At 37.1% G+C, this 24,384-nt stretch overlaps 1 protein-coding gene across 1 annotated transcript; it reads left to right on the top strand.

Moving 5' to 3' along the window:
* The first annotated feature begins 19,472 nt into the window (after window positions 1-19,472).
* On the top strand, window positions 19,473-23,377 carry LOC104425213. Its single transcript, XM_010037835.3, has 3 exons — window positions 19,473-20,197; window positions 22,018-22,104; window positions 22,196-23,377. The coding sequence occupies exons 1-3, from the start codon at window positions 19,907-19,909 to the stop codon at window positions 22,688-22,690; spliced, it is 873 nt and encodes a 290-aa protein (XP_010036137.1). The 5' UTR covers window positions 19,473-19,906; the 3' UTR covers window positions 22,691-23,377.
* The last annotated feature ends 1,007 nt before the right edge of the window (window positions 23,378-24,384 follow it).

The raw sequence follows: 24,384 nt of genomic DNA, 5'->3' as shown, positions 1-24,384 counted from the left end.
CGCCTCACTTAATTAACAAAAGAGGATCACATGACTTTGGCATATGCTTGATCCACACATATATTATTTGCAAACCAAGGGACCCATTTTGATCCACACATATATTATTTGCAAACCAAGGGACCCATAGATCAAATTTCGTTTTCTCCAAGAAATTAAAATGATTAATTAAGCCGAAATCAGCATAGCTTTCGGCGAATGTTTTGTGGGTCGCACGTGGAGATGGTGTGAAGCGAGGTTCGACCTCATTGGCTTTCATATAAAGATTTCAAGAGTCTCTTTTCAACGCCTGAAAATGCGGCCAAAGGCATCAATTCCCGAGGAAAAAGATATAAAATTTATAGCCATATATTTAGGAAAAATTTGGTGGGGACTAATTTGATTAGATTTATTACGTAGAGATGTACAAATACTACGGTTTCATACTATGTTCTATACGGCTGAAAATGCGGCCAAAGGAATAAATTCCCAAGGAAAAAATATCACTTTTTTTTTGGTATTGAAAAAATATATATCATTTATTACCAAATACTTAGGAAAAATTACATGGGGACTAATTTGATTAGATTTATTATGTAGAGATGTACAAATACTACGGTTTTGTACTATGTTCTCTCGGGACTCTTTATAGAATTGAAATGCATGAGTTATGGAATTGTGGAATTATCTCTAGGGTTTCCTAGCGGATGAGTAATATGGACAATGACGTGGACAAGTTTTCTATCATTCGCTTTCCTAAATGATTCGATCTTGGCTTGAAATTTTTTTATTAGCATTGCATCTTCACATTCTTCTTCAAACTATATAGAAATGAGATAGGATTGTCTTCCATTTTACTTATTCATTTGTTTGGTGATGCGTGAAGTCAGAATAATCTCGACTACGGTTTCACCCTCTTGGAAATGCCGAGAGTAACTTGAAACATATAATTTTCTCCAATTATTAATTTTGGAAGTATTTTGCAATATTTCTTTAGTCTTATTGTCCTTAAGCTAATATCTTGTAAAGTTTCTTATTTTTAATTTCATTTTTGTCAAATTTTGGATTGAATCTTTGAATATATTTTCTGATGAATTATAGTGCTTTTAAAAAAAAAATTGAGAATGCAATTGGGAAGGAAAAAAAATGAAACCCTAACCGACCATAATCGAAAAGACCCGAAATTTTACTTCAGTTCGGTTCGGGTCGGATTCAGTATTTTTGACACCCCGCTTTCAAGTTGGATGGCAAGAGTAACGTTTAAGCTTTTGCATAGGAAGTTCAAAAATTATATTGTTTATCTTCATAAAAGATTCTAGACAGGGTTGGCCTCTTAGGCACTAATCATTGATCGATCATGATTCAATGTGCAAATTCAATGACATCCACAATAGATCAAAATCAATTGTGGTGCTACAAAGATGTAGACATCACTTGAACAACTAGATACCCAAGCTAAAATATAGTAAGGTACAATGAACAGGATTAGAGAGATTTCCCATGATGCTCTTAGATATGTCCCAAAGAGGGAAAGCCAGGGTATTGGTTTGACTTTGTCAATGCTATATCTTAACATATTTTAAGCTTTTATACTGTACACACATGATGTAATAAGTCAATTAAAAGTGAGATACATGTACAAATGTGCAAATAAAAAGCGACGCGTGCTGCAATTGAGCCTTATGGTTGAGAAATGTTGGAAAATAGGATGCAATCCATAGCACACAGGTAATTGTTATCAATTGATTACATTATATCATTGCCATTATGCGATGGGCCTACTTATAAAATACTTTCTTGTATCGAACGAACTTGTTCCAAGGTGAGGAATGTGTTGGCTACGACATCGGCCCATCAGAAGCAATTAATTTGGACCTTAGTACGTCCTTGAATTGCCACGTCTGAACTCTATGAACTCTGAGACGTAAAATTCAGAGGTATTCCCTTAGGGAGGGGAACGAAAAAAAATCTCCCAAATAAGAGTTAAGGTGTGTATGAGTATTGTCACGTCAAAATAAATAACGCAATCCTATTAGCAATGTTACCTGAGAGGCGGGACAACTTCAGTGAAGCTCTCAAGCTCCAATGAAGTGGGTTTAACACAACCATACCTTAAAACTTGGGCCCGTCTTACAAAATCAGGCCGATTTTTTTTTTTTTTTAAGGTATGGCATTCGAGGTTACATTTTGTAAAGTTTTCCCATCCTTTTCCTCTATCCCACTGCATGTTCCTCCACTCCTCCACGCTTGCAAAACCTTAATCTCTCTCTCTCTCTCTCTCTCTCTCTCTCTCTCCCCTCCACGCATGTCCCTTTGCCTCCCCTTCAAAGTTCTCTCATTTTTCGTCTCCTTCGCCTGTGGAAATTTCACCATCGGAGATGACGCGACCGATCCTCTCCCTTTCCTCGTCCCTTCGGAAATCGTGACCCCATCCCCTAGGTCTCCCTCGATGGCCTCCGCCTAACCGCTCCTTGAAACCCCCTCGGTGATCGCCACTGCCACTCACGAGATCCTCCTTGTAAATCCCTCGCGCTTCGTCGCGGCCTGCGATGAGCTCGGAATTCGGATGCCGACCCGTGACGTCGGTTCTAGGTTTCTCATTTGCTCACTTGAATGAAAACTCATGTCGTTAATTTCTCCTAACCCTCGATAGCAGTTTTCGTGTAGCCTTTCTTGTTGGGGGACGAATCAAAGTCCATGTAGGTACACTTCAAAGTGAATATGTCGAGTGTCACACTCCAAAACCTTCACGAATGCTAGATGACACGGCCATCCTTCCACCGAAGGACATTGACTTAAAGCTCCTAAAAACAATTTCCAAAGTCTCCTTGTCAATATCGCTCTCATACTACTCATTGCCAGCCAAGAGTCCTTGTTAATATCGCTCTCATACTACTCATTGCCAGCTAAGAGGTGAGCAATAGCATATCTCTTCTAGGCAGATCCAACACTCAAATATGATATAACCATTTATCAATCTTAAAAAATAGAGTACCATATACACAAAATATCAAAAGTAAATATTAATTTTCCAACAAACCCTTTTTTTGTATAAATCAATAATAATATCAATTCATAATAACAAACCAACTATCAATGGTTTATTCTATTGATTAATCTTATTCAATGGCACACCGATGCCCCATTTCATCAACTAATCTCAAATCATAGGTCCATTGCATTGACCAAACTCAAATCACATGTCAATGTCCACTCCAACGACCAAATTTAGCTCAAATATCTAGTCATGGTCAAGAATAATGCCACGACAAATGATTAAGGTTCCCCTCTTAATTAGGTTTTCACCAATTGTTAGCTGGTGGCTCGACCCATAAGAATATTTTAGATTAGTATGCGCATACCCACAAACCCTTAACTAGCTCACGGAGATATTGAGCATCAATACCAACCCACAATAACATCATTCACAATCCATAAAACCATATCAAAAAATTATTTCATATATCATCAAAAACTTTGGCAACTCAACTCATCCGCTTGAAATACTTTTCATAAAATATTCTCAATTCATTCAAGATCCGTCACAAAAATCAGTTTTAGAAATCGAATCAAATCAAATGCATGTTATAAAGTATTTCACAAATCAATATCTCTATAACATTCCATAAACTATTTCAAAATCAAGAGCTTTTTATTAAAAAAAAGTTTCGTGGACCCATTATATATAATATTTCTCAGCTTCTTTCCTCAAACAACATATATTTTTCTATTAACCAGTTTTTACACTATTCACAAATACCAAAATGTAGCAAATGCTTGATCCAAATTTTATGAAACTAAATGTGTTTATTCATATCCTATAACATATCGAATCTTTATTATTTTGAAGACATGAGTTTACAAATTTTTAAATGAGATAGCACTACTCACCTTAGAATGTTTACAACCAAATAACAAGTGTTGCTCGAATTCCTTAAATTCGCATTCTATCAAATAAGTGAAAAATAATGTTAAAATTGAGTAATGTGCTACCTCAACTATGAAATGGCTATACTATGTTTGTACGCTAACAAAATGACTCCTACATGTTAACGAATCGCATGCTCAAAGCAATTATTTAAGTTGGTAGCAACACAAAGCTTGAGTACAAATTTTTGTCACGCCATAAGTTTTTCTACCGAACTCTGTTTCCGAACATTTTTATAGTCAATAGAAAGCCCTTCAACATACTACAAAATCCTAACTTAGTTGCCCCAAAACCTTGTCAAAAATGGCTGAAATTAAGCCTTAAAGGTTACTGTTCAAAACCTAATAGCATGTGCGACAAATTTCAAAAATTTCATTCCAAACAAACTGTAAGGTCAAATCAAGATCCGTAAAATCTTACTACTTCCCTACACTTTAAACTATCATTTCTATATAAATAGGCACCTCAACGACTCAAAAGTTGGACATCGCTGCACGGATCTCCAATAATTCCGAATTTCAAACCTTAATCGAAAACTACTGCAATTGGATGAATGAGGGGCACGAGCACTTACCGAGCGTTGTGGTATAACGTTGAGTCAACTTGGCGAGTTGTTTGGATCGTGAGAGCGCAAATTTTTCCCTTCATCCCCTTTCTTCTTTCTCATTTTCTTTCTATCCTTTCTTTCTCTCCCTCTCTTCTTTTTCCTCTGCCCGGAAGTGCTTCCTTTTCTTTTTCTCTCCTCCTTCTTCTTTTTCTTTCTTTCTCTTTCTATTTCCTCTCTCCCCAAAAGCTCTCGGTCTCTGTTGAAGCTTCCACTATTTTCCTCTTCTTTTTTTCATTTTCCCTCTTTTTTTGACTTTTCAAACTTATATTTTACATTCTCCCCTATTTAAAAAATTTCATTCTTGAAATTTGAACTTACTTTAACCATCAGACAAATAGGAATGTTTGGGCCTTACCTCATCCTCAAGTTTCTAAGTAGCCTCTCTCCCCATATGATTTTGTCATTACATCTTCACATATGAAATAATTTACCATCGCAACAACTAATATTTCCTATCGATGATGCGAATAGGTTTCTCCTCCTAAGTCAAGTTCTCCCATTAACCCCAACGTGTAAAATCAAGCACATGTTCAAGATTTAGCACATATCGCTGTAATAAGAATACATGGAACACATTATGTACCCTAGATAATGTTGGTGGTCAAGCTAGTTTATAAGCAATTTCGTCAATTTTCTCTAAAATCAAGAATGATTCTATGTATCTTGGATCAATTTCCCGGGTGAGCCAAATCTTATAATGCCCTTCATAGGAGAAACCTTCGGGAATACTTCGCATTAAACTCCACTTTGCGCCTTTTAAGGTATGCATAGCTTTTCTTACAATTTTGAGTTGCTTTGAGACGTTCTTGAATCAACCTGACCTTTTCTTTTGATTGCTGAATGAATTATGGACCAGTTAGTCTATTCTCACCAACATCATCCCAACAAACAAAAGGTGCATTTTCGACCATTTAGAGCTTCAAAAGTGCTGTCTTAATGTTGGAATTATAGTTGTTATTATAATAAAATTCTGTCAAATGTAGATGTTCATCCCAAGAACCACCAAAGTTAATGATGCAGGATTTTGGTGTATTCTCTAGCGTTTGGATCATTCTCTCTGATTGTCCTTCTATCCGTAGGTAAAAAGCTGTATCAAAGTTGAGTTTAGTACCCAACACTTCTCTTAAACTCTTCCAAGCCAAGATGCTCAATATAGATGCCAAGACAAGTTACTCACCATGGAAACTATACACATCAATGGCACTTTCCAATTTCAAATCCACCCTGTTTGTTGTGCCCCAAAGGATATCAAACTTGGAGCTTGTGCTAATAGCAATGCATTTACCCTAGGAGCAAGATGCCACGACACTCGACAAGCATCCACATGACACTTCACTGAAGCTCTCTCAAGCATCTTTTGGGTGTAAATGGTGTTACTTCAATGACTTGGACATTCAATGATCGACGAAAATGCTTTATTCTAGTAGGGTTGATGCCAATTAGACTTTCAGAGCAAGTCAGACTGTATACAAGGTGCATGAAATGCTCCTTTAGAATACCTTTGGCCATCAGTGCAATTGATGTTGATAGATGCTGAACTGCTTGATCAAAAACATATGATATTCCAATTGATTCCTCAACTTGTTCTATCGCATGAGGAATAGAAGGTTCTGTGTCAATTAAATGAAGTATAAGGAGGCATGAGTCAAGAACAATCCTCCATGTATCGCCTATTTGTTTATAATGGCTTTTCAAGAACAATATCTAGGGCGAGAGTTTCTTATCCAAGATTGTGTATTGGGATTAATTCAAACAATGTTTGCAGAGCTAATCGAGGGGTCACCTTTGATAATTGTATTAAGAATAACAGGACATATCTTGTTGGCAAGAACGCGTGTAATTTTTCTCTACTTGAGGATCATTTGCATCCAAACAAGAGAACACCCAGCATGTCATTTGGTCTACACATAATAGCTGGAAAGTGTAGCCATTATGGATAGATAACATTGTGCCCTTAAAAAAGGTTACCAATTTTTTTTCTTCTTGTAAAATGAGTTGATATTCTCTTGGCACTGCTTCAGAACATCAACTATGAGGATGTCCAATTCTTTCAAAAGCACCTCATTGAGATAAATATGACCAACCAATCCAGTATCAACTTCAGAGCTTTCCAATATTGTTCGTTGATCCTTATACTCGATATGAAGCCAATTGTAAGATCTTTGAGTCTCACTTTTCTTCAAATGGCTTTGACTAGACATGAAACATTTTCACTACAATGCTTTCTTCCACAGCCACATTGATTCAAGTACAATATTACACAGCAATCGATTGGTTAATTTCTAAAGTCGACTCAATATTACAGTATCTCCTTCATCAGCTCCTGTGAGGAATTACTATTAGGAGAGGGCACAAAACTGTTTTACCAATAGGATCTCTATGCAAATGCTAAAAGTTTTGCGTTTGTCACTAGAGGATCCCCCGCTTATTAACCACCACTAACACTTAAAAGATTAACATATTAAACTATTGGTGAGGCTCGCCTAGCCACCGAGGCCACCAGCAAGGCTCGACCTTGCCCAAATTTGGCGAGGCCGAGCCTTGCAATGGCCTGGCAAGACTCTGGTGAGCTCGTCGGACCTCACCGTCCGCTACCGTGGGTCGACAATCGGCACAAAGGAGGAAGAAGGAAAAAAAAAAGAAAAGAAAAGGAAAATGTAATAATTTTTTTTTTAATTTAAAAAAAACGATAAAAATTATACAATTTTACCAAACACATTTCTATCTCGAGAATAGAATTTTTTTCAGTTACAAAGTGCATTCTTATACTCAGAAATTGTTTCTGGAATAAAAACAAAAAAAAAAAACTTTCTCATAAAAAATTGTTTCTTGGATATCAGATCGTTATCAAATGCGCCAATAGTAACCAATTCTATTCTTTTGTTCCCGGAAGACAAAATGAACATAAATCCATTTAGTGTTAGCGGAAGTGTTTGCACATTTTAATCACGTGATCTTGTTGGTAGCAACTATGGGTCCGTTTTTGATTTGAGACACTGTCAGGATCGTCGTTGATTTGAGTGAGGAATCTGTTGTTGTGGTCGCTGGTTGCAAGGTGATTGCTTGGTGGAGTTTGACCATTTGTTAGAATGGAGAACCTCCGTATAAAAATTGGGGGTTGCAACGTGATCTCTGGTGGTGTTCTCATGCTTGAAAAATTCTTCGCAAGGAACTAATTTATCATGGAGCTCTCCAAAGGTCAAAGAGGTATGGCGGGTGCAAATAGACACCGACATCTTACGGAACTCAGATCCAAAACCATTGAGGACTTGCAAAGTGACATCCTCAATAGACACTGGGCTGTCAATGGGAATGAGCTCATCAACAATCGATTTGAGGCCGTGAAGAAATTCAGAAGCAGATTCCAAGCCACAGGTAGATACTTACAGTTGTTCCTTGAGAGTCATCCCTCAAGCCCGGGAACAATTGACATACAGATTCTTGAGGATGCACTGGGCTTCCGATGAGGCTGTGGTAACGGAGACAAGCGGGATTATAGTTTCAGAGACTAACGTTAGAATGGTGTGGCGGAAAAGCTGGTCTTGGCAGTTCCAAAGAACATATGGTGGGTCAAGGTCGATAACTTTCTCATCAGTATCGTGCCAATTTTGGTTGGTTGTGGGAGGCAGCCGTCGATGTAATCTAAAACATCATACCTAAGAACAAGGACATGAAGTGGGCACACCGTGAAGTAAAGTTGGATAGGGAGAGCTTGACGAAGAGTTGCATGAATGCATAGATGGCGATTAGGGTCAGGCTTTTGGCATGAGAGGAGGGAGAAGACAAGACAGCAACTTAAATGGTGACTTGAGTATTTTGGAAGCTCTGATACCATATAACGATAATGAGTTGAAGAGTTAAAAGGATGAATTTTATTTTGTTGTAGTACACTATATACAAAAGCACCGCCGTTTCTTTACAGAATCAAAAGCAAGATCAAAGACATTAAAAAATAATCTCACTAAGTATATGCAGTTGAGTTCAGTGGGTTGTTAGCTCAATCTTAGGGTTTACAACTTGTGTTTGGAATTGGGAATTTTATCTCTATATTTGTTGAAGGAGTGCAGTGATTTTAGATATCACACTAGTCGGCAAGTAAAGGTGGTTGGAGGTTCATGGATTTTGTTGGATAAGGGTAACCGATTGAGTGAGGATATTTTGTTTTAAGGAACAAGCATTTGCCATTGACATAATGCCTCGGAGAGTGGTCGTGATGGTGTGGGTTGCAAAGAAGCCATTAAATATCGAGACACAATGAGGACATTATGAAAATTGGAAGCCTGACCCCAGCCACGTGAGGTAAAAAATGGACCTTCTCAAATAGGGGTATCAATAGGTCGAGTTAGGGATTTTGATACCCAACCAAACCTAACCCAAAATGGAAACACAACCGACCTGACCCAATACCTCAACCACATATATCTTTGGTCGTCGAGTCAAGTTGGATTAGGTTGGGTTCAAAAGCTTTTTCTCCTTTGTATATTAATACTTTTTTCCCAAAATTTAGAGAAAAATGATCTTTTAATTTTCCATAGTATTCATCCCACTTCAACAAGGAGGAAAAAGATATTGTGTATTGGCATGAGCAACAATCATAGCAAATATATACAGATTACGGAATCCCTTAGCGAATGGAATCTACAACAAAATTGTAAGGAAATTAAAATATAATGAAAATGAAAGGTGACATAATTTTACAATCTTACAATTATTGAAAAAGAATATTTATGGCAACTAACGTATGTGATATCTCTTCGTGAAATTTAGTAGATCATTCACTCTCCTAAAAGGATCAATCTTGGTACTTATCTGTCCATATGCATAATGACGGCCTATGTAGCACGGATACTCTCCGGAAACCTTCGTGTCGTGTCCGACACTCCGACACGTGTCTAACATGCTCCGACACGTCCCGACACGCTCCGACACGTGGTCAACGAGTGTCGAAAAATCCGACACGTAGTCAACTCTCTCCGACACGCTCCGACACGAGAATCCAGAATTCCGACACGCGATTCTGACACGCACGGGGTCAATTTTAAAAATTTATAATACTTATGGGGTCAAAATATAAATATACACAAAAGAAGTAATAAAACAAGTAATAAAAGAAATAATAAAAATGCTATAAATATACATGCACGGGGTCAATTTTTTTTTTTCAGTTTTGTTTTTTTAGAATTGTTTTAGTTTTTTAAAAAGTCTTTTACTATGAAAGAAGTAATAAAAAATGCTATATATGATAAATAAATAAATTTAAAAATATCATTTCAGCATTTTTCTTTAAACAATGTTTTTCTTCTAAGTTTTATGTATTATTGTAACAAATTAAAATAATGAATGATATTATTTAATATTTTTCGTGTAAATTAATTCTAGGTTATTATTATTATTATTATTATTTTTATTAAATATATAAAAATTATTAAATTATTATTATTATTATTATTATTATTTATTAAATATATAAAAATATTAAATATATATAACGTGTCGAAACGTGTCGAAATTCTCTATTTTTAAGAAATGACGTGTCGGCGTGTCGTGTCGTGTCGTGTCGTGTCACGTGTCGTGTGTCCGTGTCGGTGCTACATAGATGACGGCAGCATCTCCTAAACATGACGTGGACAAGTTTTCTATCATCCATTCTCCTTAAAGGAGGATCAATCTTGACTTGAAATGTTTTTAGAAGTGTTAAATCTTCACACGACTCTTCAAACTATATAAAAACACAAAAAGATTGTCTTCCGTTTTATATATTCATTTATATGGTGATGTATGAAGTCTAAATACTCTTGACTACAGTTTCACTCTCTTGGAAATGCCGACTTGAAACAAAAAAATAATGCATTTTTGATATCTTGCAATCTTTCTTTGTCCTCAAGCTAAGATCGTGTAAAGTTTATTATTTTTAATTTCATTTTTTTCCAATTTTGGATTGAATCTTTAAATATTCTTTTTTAATGACTTATAGTGCTTTTTTTATTTATAATTTTTGGGAATGCAACTGAGAAGGGAAGGAAAAAAAGGAAAAAAAAAAGAGAAACCTTAAACGATTTGAATAAAAAAGAATCGAAATTTTTGGGTTAGTTAGGTTCAGGCCGTGTTAGGTATTTTTGACACCCTCAAATTCAAGTTAGATTGCAGGAGTAACACTTAGGCTTTTGCATTGGAAGTTCAAATATTATATTACTTACCTTCATAGGAGATCCTAAATAGCATTGGCCTCCTAGGTAATGATCATTGATCAACTATGATTTAATGTGCTTTTCTCAATGACATCCACTATAGATCGAAATTAATTGTGGTGTTACAAAAAATGCGTATATCACTTGAATGACCGGATACCCAAGGTAATTCATAGCAAGGTACAATGAACAGAATAGAGCAATTCTCCATGATGCTGCTAGACATGTCTAAAGAGGGAAGGCCCGCGCATCGATTTGACTTTCCCAATGCTGTGCCAAAAGTAATTTTAAGCTCTTGTACTATACACACGTGATGTACTAAGTCAATTAAAATTTGTGCGGATAAAAAGCGACACCGGCTACAATTGAGCCATCAAAATTAAAATGTATTTAGAAATACTTGAAAATAGTACGCAATCTATTGCGCACCGGTAATGATTATTAATTGATTACACCATATCATTGCCCTTATATGATGAGCCTGTCCTATAAGATATTTTCTCATATCAAGGGAACTTGTTCAATGCCAGGAATGTGTTTGTGACACTGGCCCGAGCGAAAGTAATCAATATAGAATTTAGTATGTCTTTAAACTGCCAAGTTTGAACTCTAACACGTAAAATTCAAAGGTATTTCTCTAAGGAGAGGCAATAAAAAATATCTCCTCAATTGGGGGTGCACGCGAATGTCAACACATCAAAATAAAGAACTACTAAAGTTGCTTGACAAGTGGGATAGTTTTCAGTGGAGCTCTCGAGCTCCTTATCAGTGTGTTTAACACAACCATACCATAAAATCAAGCCCTTTTTTTTTTTTTTTTTTTTTTGGGTTAATGCTTTTAAAAACTCAAAACTGGCACATCTATAACAAATTTATCTCAAACTAATTTTTTAAACACCAAAAATCTCAAATTGGTATATTTTTGACAAATTTACCCCAGACTGATATACTTGTGACAAATTTACTCTATGTTAGTTTCTATTAAAATTTACTGTTAAATTATTAAGTTAAATGACACATGACAGTTGACCGGTGTACTAGTTTTGGATTTTACTCTTCATTTGTCATGGTTATATAACTTTTATAATTTTTTGTGATATTAATTTCACAAATGTATTAGTTTATGATTTTTTTGGTAGTCGAATAAATTAGTTTATGGTGAATTTATCATATGTGTACTAATTTGTGATTTTTCATTAATAAAAATTTAATTTGAGTAAATTTATGGCATGTGTATCAAATTGGGGTTTTTCAGATACTATTTTCTTTTTTTTTTTAAGGTATGGGTTCAAGGTTTACATTTCCTAACGTTTTCTCGTCCTTTTCCTCTATCGCTCTGCCCCATACTAGCAAAACCTTAGGGTGTGTTTGGCAAAATGTGTTTCTATTCCCTGAAACACAAATTTTTGTTCTTTTGTTCCGGGAACAAAAAAATAATAAACGCGTTTATTTACACTTTTACTTCCGAGAACAAAAAATCTATTTTTTTCCCGGGAACAGATTTGGAATAAAAACAAGAAATATAAAAAACTTGTTTCTTAGGTAGCGCATGAGAACATTTCTGTTTCTCATGATTTTCGTTCTTTTATTCCTTGGAATAAAAAAAAAAAAAAGAAACATGTTTGATAACACCAAGTTGTTTTTCTATTCTCGAGAATAGAAAGTTAGCCCATGAATAGATTTGGAGTAGAAACGAAAAGCAAAAAAAAAGTTACTTCTTGTTTCCTAGAACAATTTCTACAAATAAGCTAATTTTCTTTTTTATTTTTCTTTTATTTCTCTTTCTTGTCGCAGCCATCATCAATCGCTCGGAGCCATCACCCGCCGCCACCGCTGTCGGTTGCCAACTGCCGCCACCGCCGCTACCGCCGGTCGCCGCTGAGAGTGCTAGTATGAACACCTAGAGGGAGTGAAAATAAATGTTTAAATATATAATAAAATAAACTTCAAACAAAGGAGTTAAGGAAGAGAATAAGAACACATAAATTATAGTAGTTCAGCTTAATCTAAGCCTACGTCTACTCTCCCACGCTAATAGCCTTCTTGGTTGGATTCCACTATGTAATCAACAAGATATTACAACTTTGAGTGCAAATACTTAATAGATCACACTATCTCACTAAGTCACTCTTTTGGTATTTCTCTCACGATCACAAACGTTTAAGCTCTCCAAAGACAAGTGTATGATCGAAGGTCGCTCAGACTTTGGAATTATGAATTTTATGCTCCGTCTCTTACTTGCTCATCGGTCCTTCATCTCTTTAAATACTTCTCCACTTCCAAACTAGCCATTGGACAGCATCCCGGAGAATCGTCTTCCAATATACCCATTGGACAGCTCTGTATCTAGAAGATTTGGTAGACGTTGAGTGACAAAGGTAGAATCCCAAATTGATTCCAATTGCCCATACAAACGGAATCTTGATTTCTATAAGTAAAGCTTCTTCGAATAGAAAGATCTTGTCTTCAAGATCCAATTGTCAATCAAATAGATTGAGCCAATCAAATCAATCTTGATGTGGAATTCAAACCAGATCACTAGCCGTTATATGATTGGGCTTGAGTTATGTTCTGTCGAATCTGGATATAAAGTCTGAGAGCAATAGACTTTACAATCTGAGTCAGACTTTACAATCTGGGTCCGAACATATCCGCTTCGAACAGATTTAGTTTTAAGGTTTGAACACCGTCGAATAAGTTCAGCTCCAACATAGAGTTTGTCTTCTTCTTCAGCTTCGCATAGAGTCTGTCTTCCTTCAGCTTCACGTTCGTCTAGAATTTGTCGAATGATCGGACTTACGATGTAGAACAAATTTTGACACTAAAGTCGCGGTTTTCAGACTTTGAGTCTTGAGTCCTGGTCTTGACTTTGACAATATTATTTACATGTTCTATCATCTGCATGGTCTATTACTCAACCATCAAACATTTTAGTAGCCTTTGATTTATTTTGTCATCTTCAAAATATCATAAGGGATTTCCCTAACAATCTCCCCATTTTTGATGATGACAAAACAATCTCTGAATATGCAGATTTGTAAACATGCTTTTAAAAATATTAATTTAAATCAAAGGATATCATAAGATAGCAAATAAATTGAGCATAACAATATATATAAAAATAATCGCAGCTCAATATTATGACATAGATAATATCAACCAATCAACACATATGCATATTCATATATTCTCCCCCTTTTTGTCATAATCAAAAAGCGATAATAATGGAAAAAGTATCACATAGAGAATGATAACAAATATCTTGCATGAATCACAATTTCCAAAATTCAGCTTTTATTGAATATTTTTTTTATTGAATATTAAAGATATGCAATATAGCTCACTTCAATTATATCAGCAAATATCCAATAAAAATCACGGATGCATCATAACTTGCACGTACCCTTTGTGTCATCATAAAATCAATAAAATATTTGTTAATGACAAAAGGTAATAAAAGATGCACTAATCGGATTTTGTAGAACTTAAATTCTGACACATTTACCTTTCCTTCCATCCATAATAAGATCACAATCAATCAAAAAAGATTTTTCCATAATTGATCAATGCTCCCCCTCAATTTGTTGCCTTTTTTTTTTTTTAGGCGATCACGATTCTTTTCCTCTTCTTTTGGATTTGCTTTCTCCCCCTGTGATCATGACAATATTTGCGAATAGAAACAATTGTTGCTTGTGCACGTTGAACATAATATTTTTCCAGTATTTCCTTTGTAGCAACAACATCTGCAACGATCACTTGCATTTTGAAATTCGAGGCAAAATTTTATTTTCTTCAATCAAGCTCGTCTCGAATTCAATCTGCATCAACTTAGCAAACTTTTTCCAAAAATAATATCCACGTAATATATAATGCCCTTTTCTTCAAATAGATAAATTGAATAGCATATATAAAATTATCAAATATTAAAATTCAGAACTATTCAACCTTTTGTACGATGCATAAGGGATTTCTTCAATAATTTACAAAAATTTTGCATAAGGAATAGAATCTTTGAACCTCCAGAAGATAGTATAGAATCTTCATAAATTTCTGATCAAGTTTTCCAAAATTCATATGGAAGATTCTATTGTCACCTGCAAAATCTTGTATAATAGATAATCATCTTTGCAAAAATGTCACTTGATATCTTCCTTTTATTTGCGGATCAAACTTGCTAGATATAATATATCTTCTAAGAATATAGCAAGAATATCCATAAATATGCAGTAATATCTTTCGAGATCAAAGAGATTTCCTTGAGCATAAATTTTAGATATGCATTTTGCAAAAAGAAAATAAATATTTCTATCACGTGCCACAATTGCAATACCTTATATTTATGACAGAAGATATTCACAATATAATAAACAATCATCCAAAATGCACATAGAAATTTACAAGGTGGGATGAAAAATTATTCTCTTACCCATGGTATATGTTTGCAATATACCATTGATTAAAAAAATCATTACCAATTGTCGCAGGAGATAATTTATGATTGCACCAAAATTTACGTAGATTTGCAATCATTCTTGCTTTATTGAATTTCCTGCAATAAACTCATTTCCTTTTTGGTATCCATCAATTTGGATCCTTCCATGACGTTAGAGCAAAATATAAAATCTCCATAAACAAATATTCTTTCTTAATTCATCATAACAAAGTATTCGAATAAAGAATATTATGCACAATGATATTTTGAAAAATAAATTCTCACTTAGTCATAGTACGATAAAAACATAGAGAAAAAAATCTTTGAATATCTAAGAATATCTTGCATCATCACGTAAAACAGATTTTCACTTTGCAAAATATGATTAAATTTGAGAGTATAAAATTAGACAAAATAATCTGAAATATCTCAAATAATCACACGTACTAAATCAAATCTCAACTCACAAATCACAAAAACAAATCATACGATTCTTTTTTTCAATAAAGCAAAATATAATCATTATAAAATCTCAATACCAAGGATATATTGAATATCAAGTATAATGAGAATTACTGCCCAAATCAAATTGAGAATAAAAAAAAATTCCTTACCAAACTCTCTTTCTTCTCTTCCTTTATTTCCTGCAAAAATAACTCATCTTTTCTTTGGTACCCATTTTTTCTTGGGTCCATGAGAGTTAGTAAAATATGTTGTTTTTATCCAATTTTCTTGATAAGTCTCCAGACTTTAGGACAATCTTTCTCAAAGTGTTTTGAATCTCCATAATTTGAACATTTGAGGGCATTTCGACCAACAGGTTTTACAAACACTTTTTGAAAATGATTTTTGTAAAATGCCTTTAAAGGTCTTTATCTAAGTCTCTCATTGACTTTAGGAAAATCAATTAGAGAATCTCTTTCCTTATTGAAACCAAGTCCCAACTTATTATAGTAAGGAACTTGTATAGAAATGATATGTTCTAATGTTTTTGATCCATTTGAGAATTTTGTCGAAATATTTGAAAATTCTTTCTTCAAAGAATCATTTTATTTGACAAGTAAATCTCGACTTTCTTTTATTTGTAGAAAATCTTTTTGCAAAATTTCAAAATTTTCTTTTTGAGAAAGATCATGTTTCCTAAGATGTGAATTCTCCTTTTTAAGTTCGAAGATTCTTTTTAAGAGAAGATTTGAGATTTGAACAAAGCTCATTTATATATTTTGAAACTTTGAAATGAATTTTTGAATGACTTACCTCGATTTCCTTATCGGATTCTGAGTCTGGTTCTGAATCAGACTTTGATTCTATGTCTGAGTCAGACTCAGATTCTGAATGTGCCGTCAAATATATATTTTCTTGCTCATCATCTTCTTTCATTATTCTTTTCTGTCCATTATGATGGTATTGTCTTCTTCCATTGAATTTGCTTCCTTTTCTACTCGACTTTTTTAATTTCTTGATCATAAAAGCAAGTTTTTCGTCGTCCAAGTCATTTTCTAAGTCTGTTTCATCAAAAACAGCATTAGATATTACAACGATGGACTTCTTACCTTCGGGATCTTCATCGTTGAGTTGTTCCACTTCATAGGATTGAAGAGTGCAAATCAATTCATCAACGGAAAGTGGCATAATCCTCTGAGTCTCCCGGATTGAGATCTTGACATGGTTCCAATCTTTTGAGAGACCTCGCAAGAGTTTGTTGACCTTCATCGGGGTAGAAATTTGCTGACCTTGATATGCTAAACCATTTACAATTTCTGTAAAACGGCTGAACATGTCTCCAATTGACTCTCCTTGCTTCATCTTGAAGGATTCATATTTGCCGAGCATGAAGTTTACTTTTGTCTCTTTTACACGATCGGTCCCTTCATATGTAACATGAAGTTTATCCCAAACTTCTTTTGCTGTTTCACATGAAGAGATTATGTTATATTCAACAGGAGGCAATGTGCAATATAAAGAATAAATAACTTTTGCATCAAGCGCTTCTCTTTTGGACAACTCCGTCCGAGACATAGGAGCGGGGGCTTTGGTTTTTTTGTCTTTGCCATTCTTATTTAATGTAGACGCAGCAATGGGGTTGATTCCTCTTTCCACAACATCCCATTGCAAGGGATCTCTGGATCTTAGGAATGCTTTCATTTTGTTCTTCCACACGTTGTATTCATTTCCATCAAAATATGGTGGCCTTGTGTTGCTTTGCCCTTCCATAAGTCCTAGTGCCAAAATACTAGCCATAAAGAATCTTTAGCTCAAAAGTAAAAACACTTTTATAAACTGAGCACTTGGCTCTGATACCAATTGAGAGTGCTAGTATGAACACCTAGAGGGGGGTGAATATGTGTTTAAAATAAATCTTGGCAAATATATGCGGAATAAAATAAACTTCGAACAAAGGAGTTAATGAAGAGAATAAGAACACAAAAATTATAGTAGTTCGGCTTAATCTAAGCCTACGTCCACTCTCCCACGCTAACAGCCTTCTTGACTGAATTCCACTATGTAATCAACAAGAGATTACAACTTTGAGTGCAAACACTTAGTAGATCACACTATCTCACTAAGTCACTCTTTTGGTATTTCTCTCACGATCACAAACGTTTAAGCTCTCCAAAGACAAGCGTATGATCGAAGGTCGCTCAGACTTTGGAATTATGAATTTCTACGCTCCGTCTCTTACTTGCTCATCGGTCCTTCATCTCCTTAAATACTTCTCCACTTCCAAACTAGCCGTTGGACGACATCCTAGAGAATCGTCTTCCAATATACCCATTGGATAGCTCTGTATCTAGAAGATTTGGTAGCCGTTGAGTGACAAAGGTAGAATCTCAAATTGATTCCAATCGCCCATACAAACGGAATCTTGATTTCCATAAGTAAAGCTTCTTCGAATAGAAAGATCTTGTCTTCAAGATCCAATTGTCAATCAAATAAATTGAGCCAATCAAATCAATCTTGATGTGGAATCCAAACCAAATCACTAGCCGTTATATGATTGGGCTTGAATTACGTTCTGTCGAATCTAAATATAAAATCTGAGAGCAATAGACTTTACAATCTGAGTCTGTAAACTTTACAATCTGGGTCTGAACATATTTTACTTCTGAATAGATTTAGCTTTAAGGTCTGAACACCGTATGAATAAGTTCAGCCCCAACATAGAGTCTGTCTTCCTGTTCAACTTCACGTTCGATCCGGAATTTGTCGAATGATCGGACTTATGATATAGAAACGTAGACTTTGACACTAAAGTCTGCGCTTCGACTTTGAGTCTTGAGTCCGGCGTCTTCGACTTTGACAATATCATTTACATGTTTTATCATCTGCATGGTCTATTACTCAACCATCAAATATGTTAGTAGCCTTTGATTTATTTTGTCATCTTCAAAACATCATAAGAGATTTCCGTAACAGCCGCCACCTCCGCCGCTACTGCCGATCACCGAATGCCAGCGCCACTGGTCACCGGCCACCTCCTCCGCCGGCTGCCACCGCCGCCGCTGGTCACTGCCGCAACCGATGGGCGGCGGCAGCAGTCGGCGATAACGGTTGGCGGCCAGCAGTCGTGCAGTGACGGTGACGATCTGTGTACAAAAATAAAAAATGAGTAAATAAAAAAAATTGTTGCGTTACCAAACGCATTTCTATTCTTTTTCTATTCTAAGAGTAGAAATTTTGTGTAGTTACCAAACAGGTTCTTTTACTTAGAAATTGTTTCGCGGAACGAAATGAAAAGAACTATTTTTGAAAAAAAACTCTTTCAGGAACAAAAGTGTTGTCATGCGCAGCCTTATTCCCGAGACAATTCCAAGAAACACTTCTTCCTTTTTGTCTCATTTTTCTTCTTCTTTTTTTCTTTCCTTCTTCTTTCTTTGGCCGGTCGCCGACCTTGGCCATGGCCAGCGATCTCGTCGGAACGTCGCCGGCCTGCGACAAGGCTAACCTCACATCGCCTGGGCAAGACCAAGCCTCGCCGATGGCCTCAGTGGCTAGGCGAGGTCACTAATGAGGCTCGACCTCCCTAGGCGGCGCGAGGTCGGCCTTGTGCCGCCCAGGGGAGGCTCGACCTCGCCTAGTCACGGCGAGGTCACCATGTCCCACAACCACCAATAAGAAGAAAGAAGAAAAAAAGAAAAAATTATAATAAAATATTGAAAAATTAAAAGAAACAAAAAAATTATATAAATTTACCAAATGCATTTCTAAAGTAAAATTTATTTTTATAGTTATCAAGAGTGTTTTTATAATAAAAATTATTTCCTAAAACAGAAATTTAAAAAAAAATATTTCTATTTAAAAATTATTCCTAAGAACGGAACATTACCAAATGCACACTCTCCTTTTTCGTCTCCTCCGCCCCGCGAAATTCACCGCCGGCGACGACGCGATCGATCCTCCCTTCCCTCGTCCCTTCGGAAATCGCGACCCCATCCCCTCGATCCGCCTCGACGGCCTCCGCTCCGCAATCGCCGCCGCCGCCGCTCCTCGCGAGACCCTCCTTGGAAATCCCCTCGCGCCTCCGTCGCGGCGCGCGATGAGCTCGGAATTCGGACGCCGACCCGCGAAGCCGGTCCTGGGTCTCTCTTCGTTCGCCCGTTCGGATGAAAACCCACGTCGTTAATTTCGCCACACCCTAGGTTTTTCCGGCCCACGGTAGCGGTTTTCTTCGCGTAGCCTTTCCTGTCGTGGGGGGCGAATCGAAATCCATGTAGGTGCGCTTCGGAGTGAATCTGTCGTATAGCTTCCTGATTTGCGTTCGACCCTTGAGGATGGACCCGAGCGGGGGTCATGCGGTGCTCGATATCAGCTCCGACGGCGAAGGGAGAGGCTTCGGTAGTGACGGTGATGAGTGGATTCCCCGGCTCCTTAGAGATGATCCGGACGAAGTGGTTTTGGTGAAGGAGGTCAATGCGAAGTCAAATTCGGACAAATTTTTGGCGGATGATGATGATGATGATTGCGTGGTGTTGGATGGAGATCCTGAGAAGTCGGTCTCCGTTTCCGATGATGCGGGGGACGGAGGTTCGGATGATCTGCTCATTGTTGGAGAGAAGGGTCAGGTATGCAGTCATTTGTTGTTTCCGTTTATTTATACTAATATTTGAAATGATGAATGCGATAATGGTTTATAGCGAAGCAATGGTTAGATGCAAAAATTAGAGTAATATGCCAAGGACATGGCTGGAGAAGTGGCATGATGTGTTTATTTTGCATATGTTTTACGGGACAATGTTTTGCGTGATTAGAATCAGCTTGGCTTGGGAAAACAACCCTCGATGCTACTAAAATATGACTGTGCAAGCTACAACCCAGGTTTCTGGAACCCTTCATCTTGACAGTCGATGTGAAAGACATCAGCTTGGGTACGATAAAGTATAGAAGTGACTTACACTAAAGGAACAAAAAGGAGATGGGGTTTGATTAGTAGGATAGGTGAATCTCAGAACATTTTTGGAGAATTTTTATGACGTAGAAGACCAAAGGACTGCAAAAAATTTAGAATGTTGGCTTTGTTCGAGGTTATAGTATTTTTCAGATGTGGACTAATGACTAACGGAAGACTATAGCATCAAAATACGAATACAAAATGGAGATCAACATTTTTGAAGATTCTCGTGGACCAAACGGACCATTCGTGTCTTGTGTAGCTTTACCATGAGTCATTGGAGTGGACTGGCTTGTTTACCAGGATTGAGGTGCAGAAGTTATCTTTACAGAGATCCTGCTTGTTCTCATGGGTTTCATGCTAACATGCATGAATTAAGTTGGCATGATCAGGGGTCGGCTAGAGAGCGCAATGCTATTTCTGAATTCGGATGATGTGATTGTGTCAAATATGTGGAGATTGAGTTATTGCATGACTGCTATTGAAGGAGGCCTTTAAAGATTCTGCTTCCTACTATTTGAGTGGAGCTACTCAGAGAAGTACTATAGGAGGCTTGGCTGTACACATGCTTTAATATTTTCTTGTGCTGCCTCTATGTATGGCTGCATACCCCTCTTCATTCAGTGCTGCATTATCAAGTGTGGCTATTGGGGACACATAACATTAGTTTGAGAATTACCGTAGCGTTTGTCTGGGTAGATTGGCAAGCATTTAACTGTTCTTCTGCTAGTTGATGTGGATTATGAATCTGAAGTTATTTCTCTGATGCCTGATGGTGGTGGGATGGGGATCACAAGATGCTGAACTTATTACTACAAATATCTATATGATTGTAAAATAGATGAGAGCCAAGCCGTAATAATAATCTTCCCAAATATCAAGTATCTTGAGGGAAGGATGGTTTGCTTAATGCTGAATTAGAGATGGCATTAAGTTTGTGATCCGCCGCATGCTATGCAGTTCAATGTATTGTAGTGCATGTATTTATTCCCTTATGAGGGAGTAGAGACTCTGACTGCTGGCTCAAAAAGGGAAGTAGAATAAGCGCTTTTGATTATTATTGGGCTTTTTATTTATGTTTCTCCTCTTCCACTGATGGGGTGGAGAATCATATCGGAAACAGCTGACAGCAGGTCCGTAGTTGGAGGTCACTCACCAAGTACATGTTCTATGACTGGCCTTTCTTGTGTTGTTGCCGAGCTTCACTGAGCAAGTTATGAAGTGTTTTGCTTGGGGATGGAATGTGACCGGGGAATCAATGGGCTTCTATCATGGCTGATACTTAGGAAAAGCTCTATTGAGTAGGCTGGGGTACCATTTATCGGTTTATGGGTTAGTATTTGAGTTTGACTCAGGTTATAGATTTAATCCTTTAACCTTGTAATAGATGTCGTTCCTTGTAATCGGGCGAATAGGCCAGCTCATACCTCTTCAAGTGGGCAGATTTGCATGCCTTTTCACTGACTTAATACTGTAAATGTATTTTCGTTGCAGGTTGCATGTAGAGACTATCCTCATCCAAGGCATGATTGCGTTATACTTCCTTTCAGCTCAACCTTGCACGAGAAGCACTGTAACTGGGTCAGATGCCATTTTCATAGCCCCTCTTGAGTCATCATATATCATTTGCTAATTCATTTCATTGCTAACTGTATTGCATTGCATAATGCAGTGCCATTGTTATGTATGTGATTCACCTGCACCATGCGCATACTGGGGAAAAGGTTTGACAAATGTTGACCATTGTGATGCCAATGACAAACAGGAGAAATGGAAAGTCTGCAGAAAGTATTTTAAGCAGGGTAGAAATCCTTTTATGCCCATTTCGAGTTCTCTTCCTGATCCTGTCTCTATGGTACTTCCACAACTTACTCAAGCTCTGCCTTCTATAAACACCCCACCGCCAACCAACTCTATACCACAAAATCTTGTGTCAAGGCCAATGATTTTTCAGCCATGTTCTTCCCCAACTGGATCAAGTGTTTCAAGTGATATACAAAACAGCAGGAGGCACCATCCAGGGCATGTCTCAAGAAGCAGATTCCAGCCACGCTCGTCGTCAGAACAGTTGCATCGGGCACATCATGTCATTCAGAAGGATAGAGTTCATAGAGATAGTTACTTGGGGCTTGGGGCCTCATCTTGTTTCACCCATTGTGCCACATAAAAGGACAAGGACCGTTGCTAGTTTTCTGCCAGTAAGCAGAGCTGCATGAGGTCCAAACAACATCAGTTACATGCCTTATTTACCATCTTCGACAAATTCAATAGACAATACCATAGTTAATCAAAATCATATCAGAAGGCAGAATATTCCTTACAGTTTGAATCTAGTATCTTCTACTAATTTGAGCAGCTGTTCGCCCAACTTAATTGGTGTTTCTTCAAGTAGGATGCTTTCTCAAGACAGCAGTGATGGTCTGGGTAGTAATTAATCACTCGGTGGGCAAAACATCCATCAGCGTCACAGCCAACCTAGCACAATACCAAGTGTCTCAGATAGCCTTTACTTGGATTAACGATTCCCTTCAAGCAGATGACAAGCCTCCTGCTCCACCTGCAGCTGAGAGCATTCATATCCCGATTACAGAGCCCACGCGTGAGGCACAGCCTGCAAGAGAGTTTAATACTGCCGTGGCTGGAAGTTTTGACATCGGTGCGGCAGGTGTCGAGGATGTCGACTTTGATCATTGGTGGTTGGAGACCAGATCCCAGAGGATAATTTTGCCCCTGTGCCTGCAGATGTAGATTTGGTATGCTCTTATTTGTCTGAAATCACAAGATGATAAAAACTCCATTCGTCTTGGAAATGTATAAATGTTACCTCTAAATACAAACAAAGGTTTTTTCTCTTCACGAAGACTCTTTCAGATATCACAGGAAAAAAGGCAAGCTGCGAGCAGACATGACTCATATACGGGAATGATAGATTCTTAGTAATAACGGCGTAAAAAAGAGATTTATCACCAATTTAAAATTGTCTTTTTCTCCATGAACGATAAAGTTTCATGACCGTACTCGATCTCAATCAAGTTTCTCGTCATGGAAGGGTTTACTGCAGAACTCTTTACAATGTGATCACTTAAAAGTCGAGACTAGATTGTTAATATCCGTAGACAACGAAGTCTTTTTGGAAGTACAGAGTGAATTTGCATGTCATTCCAGGATGACAAATGCTGAATGTAACAAAAACTGCTTACTTCAATCTTCTCCCAATGCATAAATTTTCGGGAAAATTGGGTATGAAGTGTTTCTCAAATAAGAGTGGTCAAATCTTTGGCCAGTCACTGATGATTCCGGTCATCGAAGAAAGGGTATTTGGTAAAAAAGTTTGTAACTCTTTTTTCTCCCTTTTTCCCTTTCTTTTTTTTCTCTTTCCTCCCTCGAGCGATGGCCAATAGAGATTGTCCACCTCAGACAAGGGCCACTCTCACCAGTGTTGGGCTAGGGACACCTCGCCAGCGTCGGCGAGGGTGGCCCTCGCTTAGCCTAGGCAATGCGACCCTTTCTCAACGCTAGCGAGGGCTGCCCTTGCACAATGTTGGTGGTTGCTACCCTCACTAGCCTAGGCGAGGGCAACCTTTGTTTGATGCGGCAAGAGTCGCCCTCACCTAAGTCCGGCGACCTCTACCATGGTCGACAGAGGGAAGGGAGAAAATAAAAAGAAAAAGGAAAGAAAAAGTAATATGCAAAAAGAAGATGAAAGAATTATACTAAAAGACGAAAATGCTCATCAATCTAAAAGATTAGGTATTTTTTTCAAACTGATATGATCATTTCAAATTCTTATTTGAAATAAATTATACTCCATGTCTTTATTTGAAATTATTTGGCCACTTTAGGTTCTTATTTAAAATAAGA

Source organism: Eucalyptus grandis, chromosome 11 (genome assembly GCF_016545825.1).
Source record: "Eucalyptus grandis isolate ANBG69807.140 chromosome 11, ASM1654582v1, whole genome shotgun sequence".
In the NCBI taxonomy this organism is placed as follows: Eukaryota; Viridiplantae; Streptophyta; class Magnoliopsida; order Myrtales; family Myrtaceae; genus Eucalyptus; species Eucalyptus grandis.
Note: the sequence above shows the minus strand (reverse complement) of the source record. Positions and strands in the feature narration are given on the sequence as shown.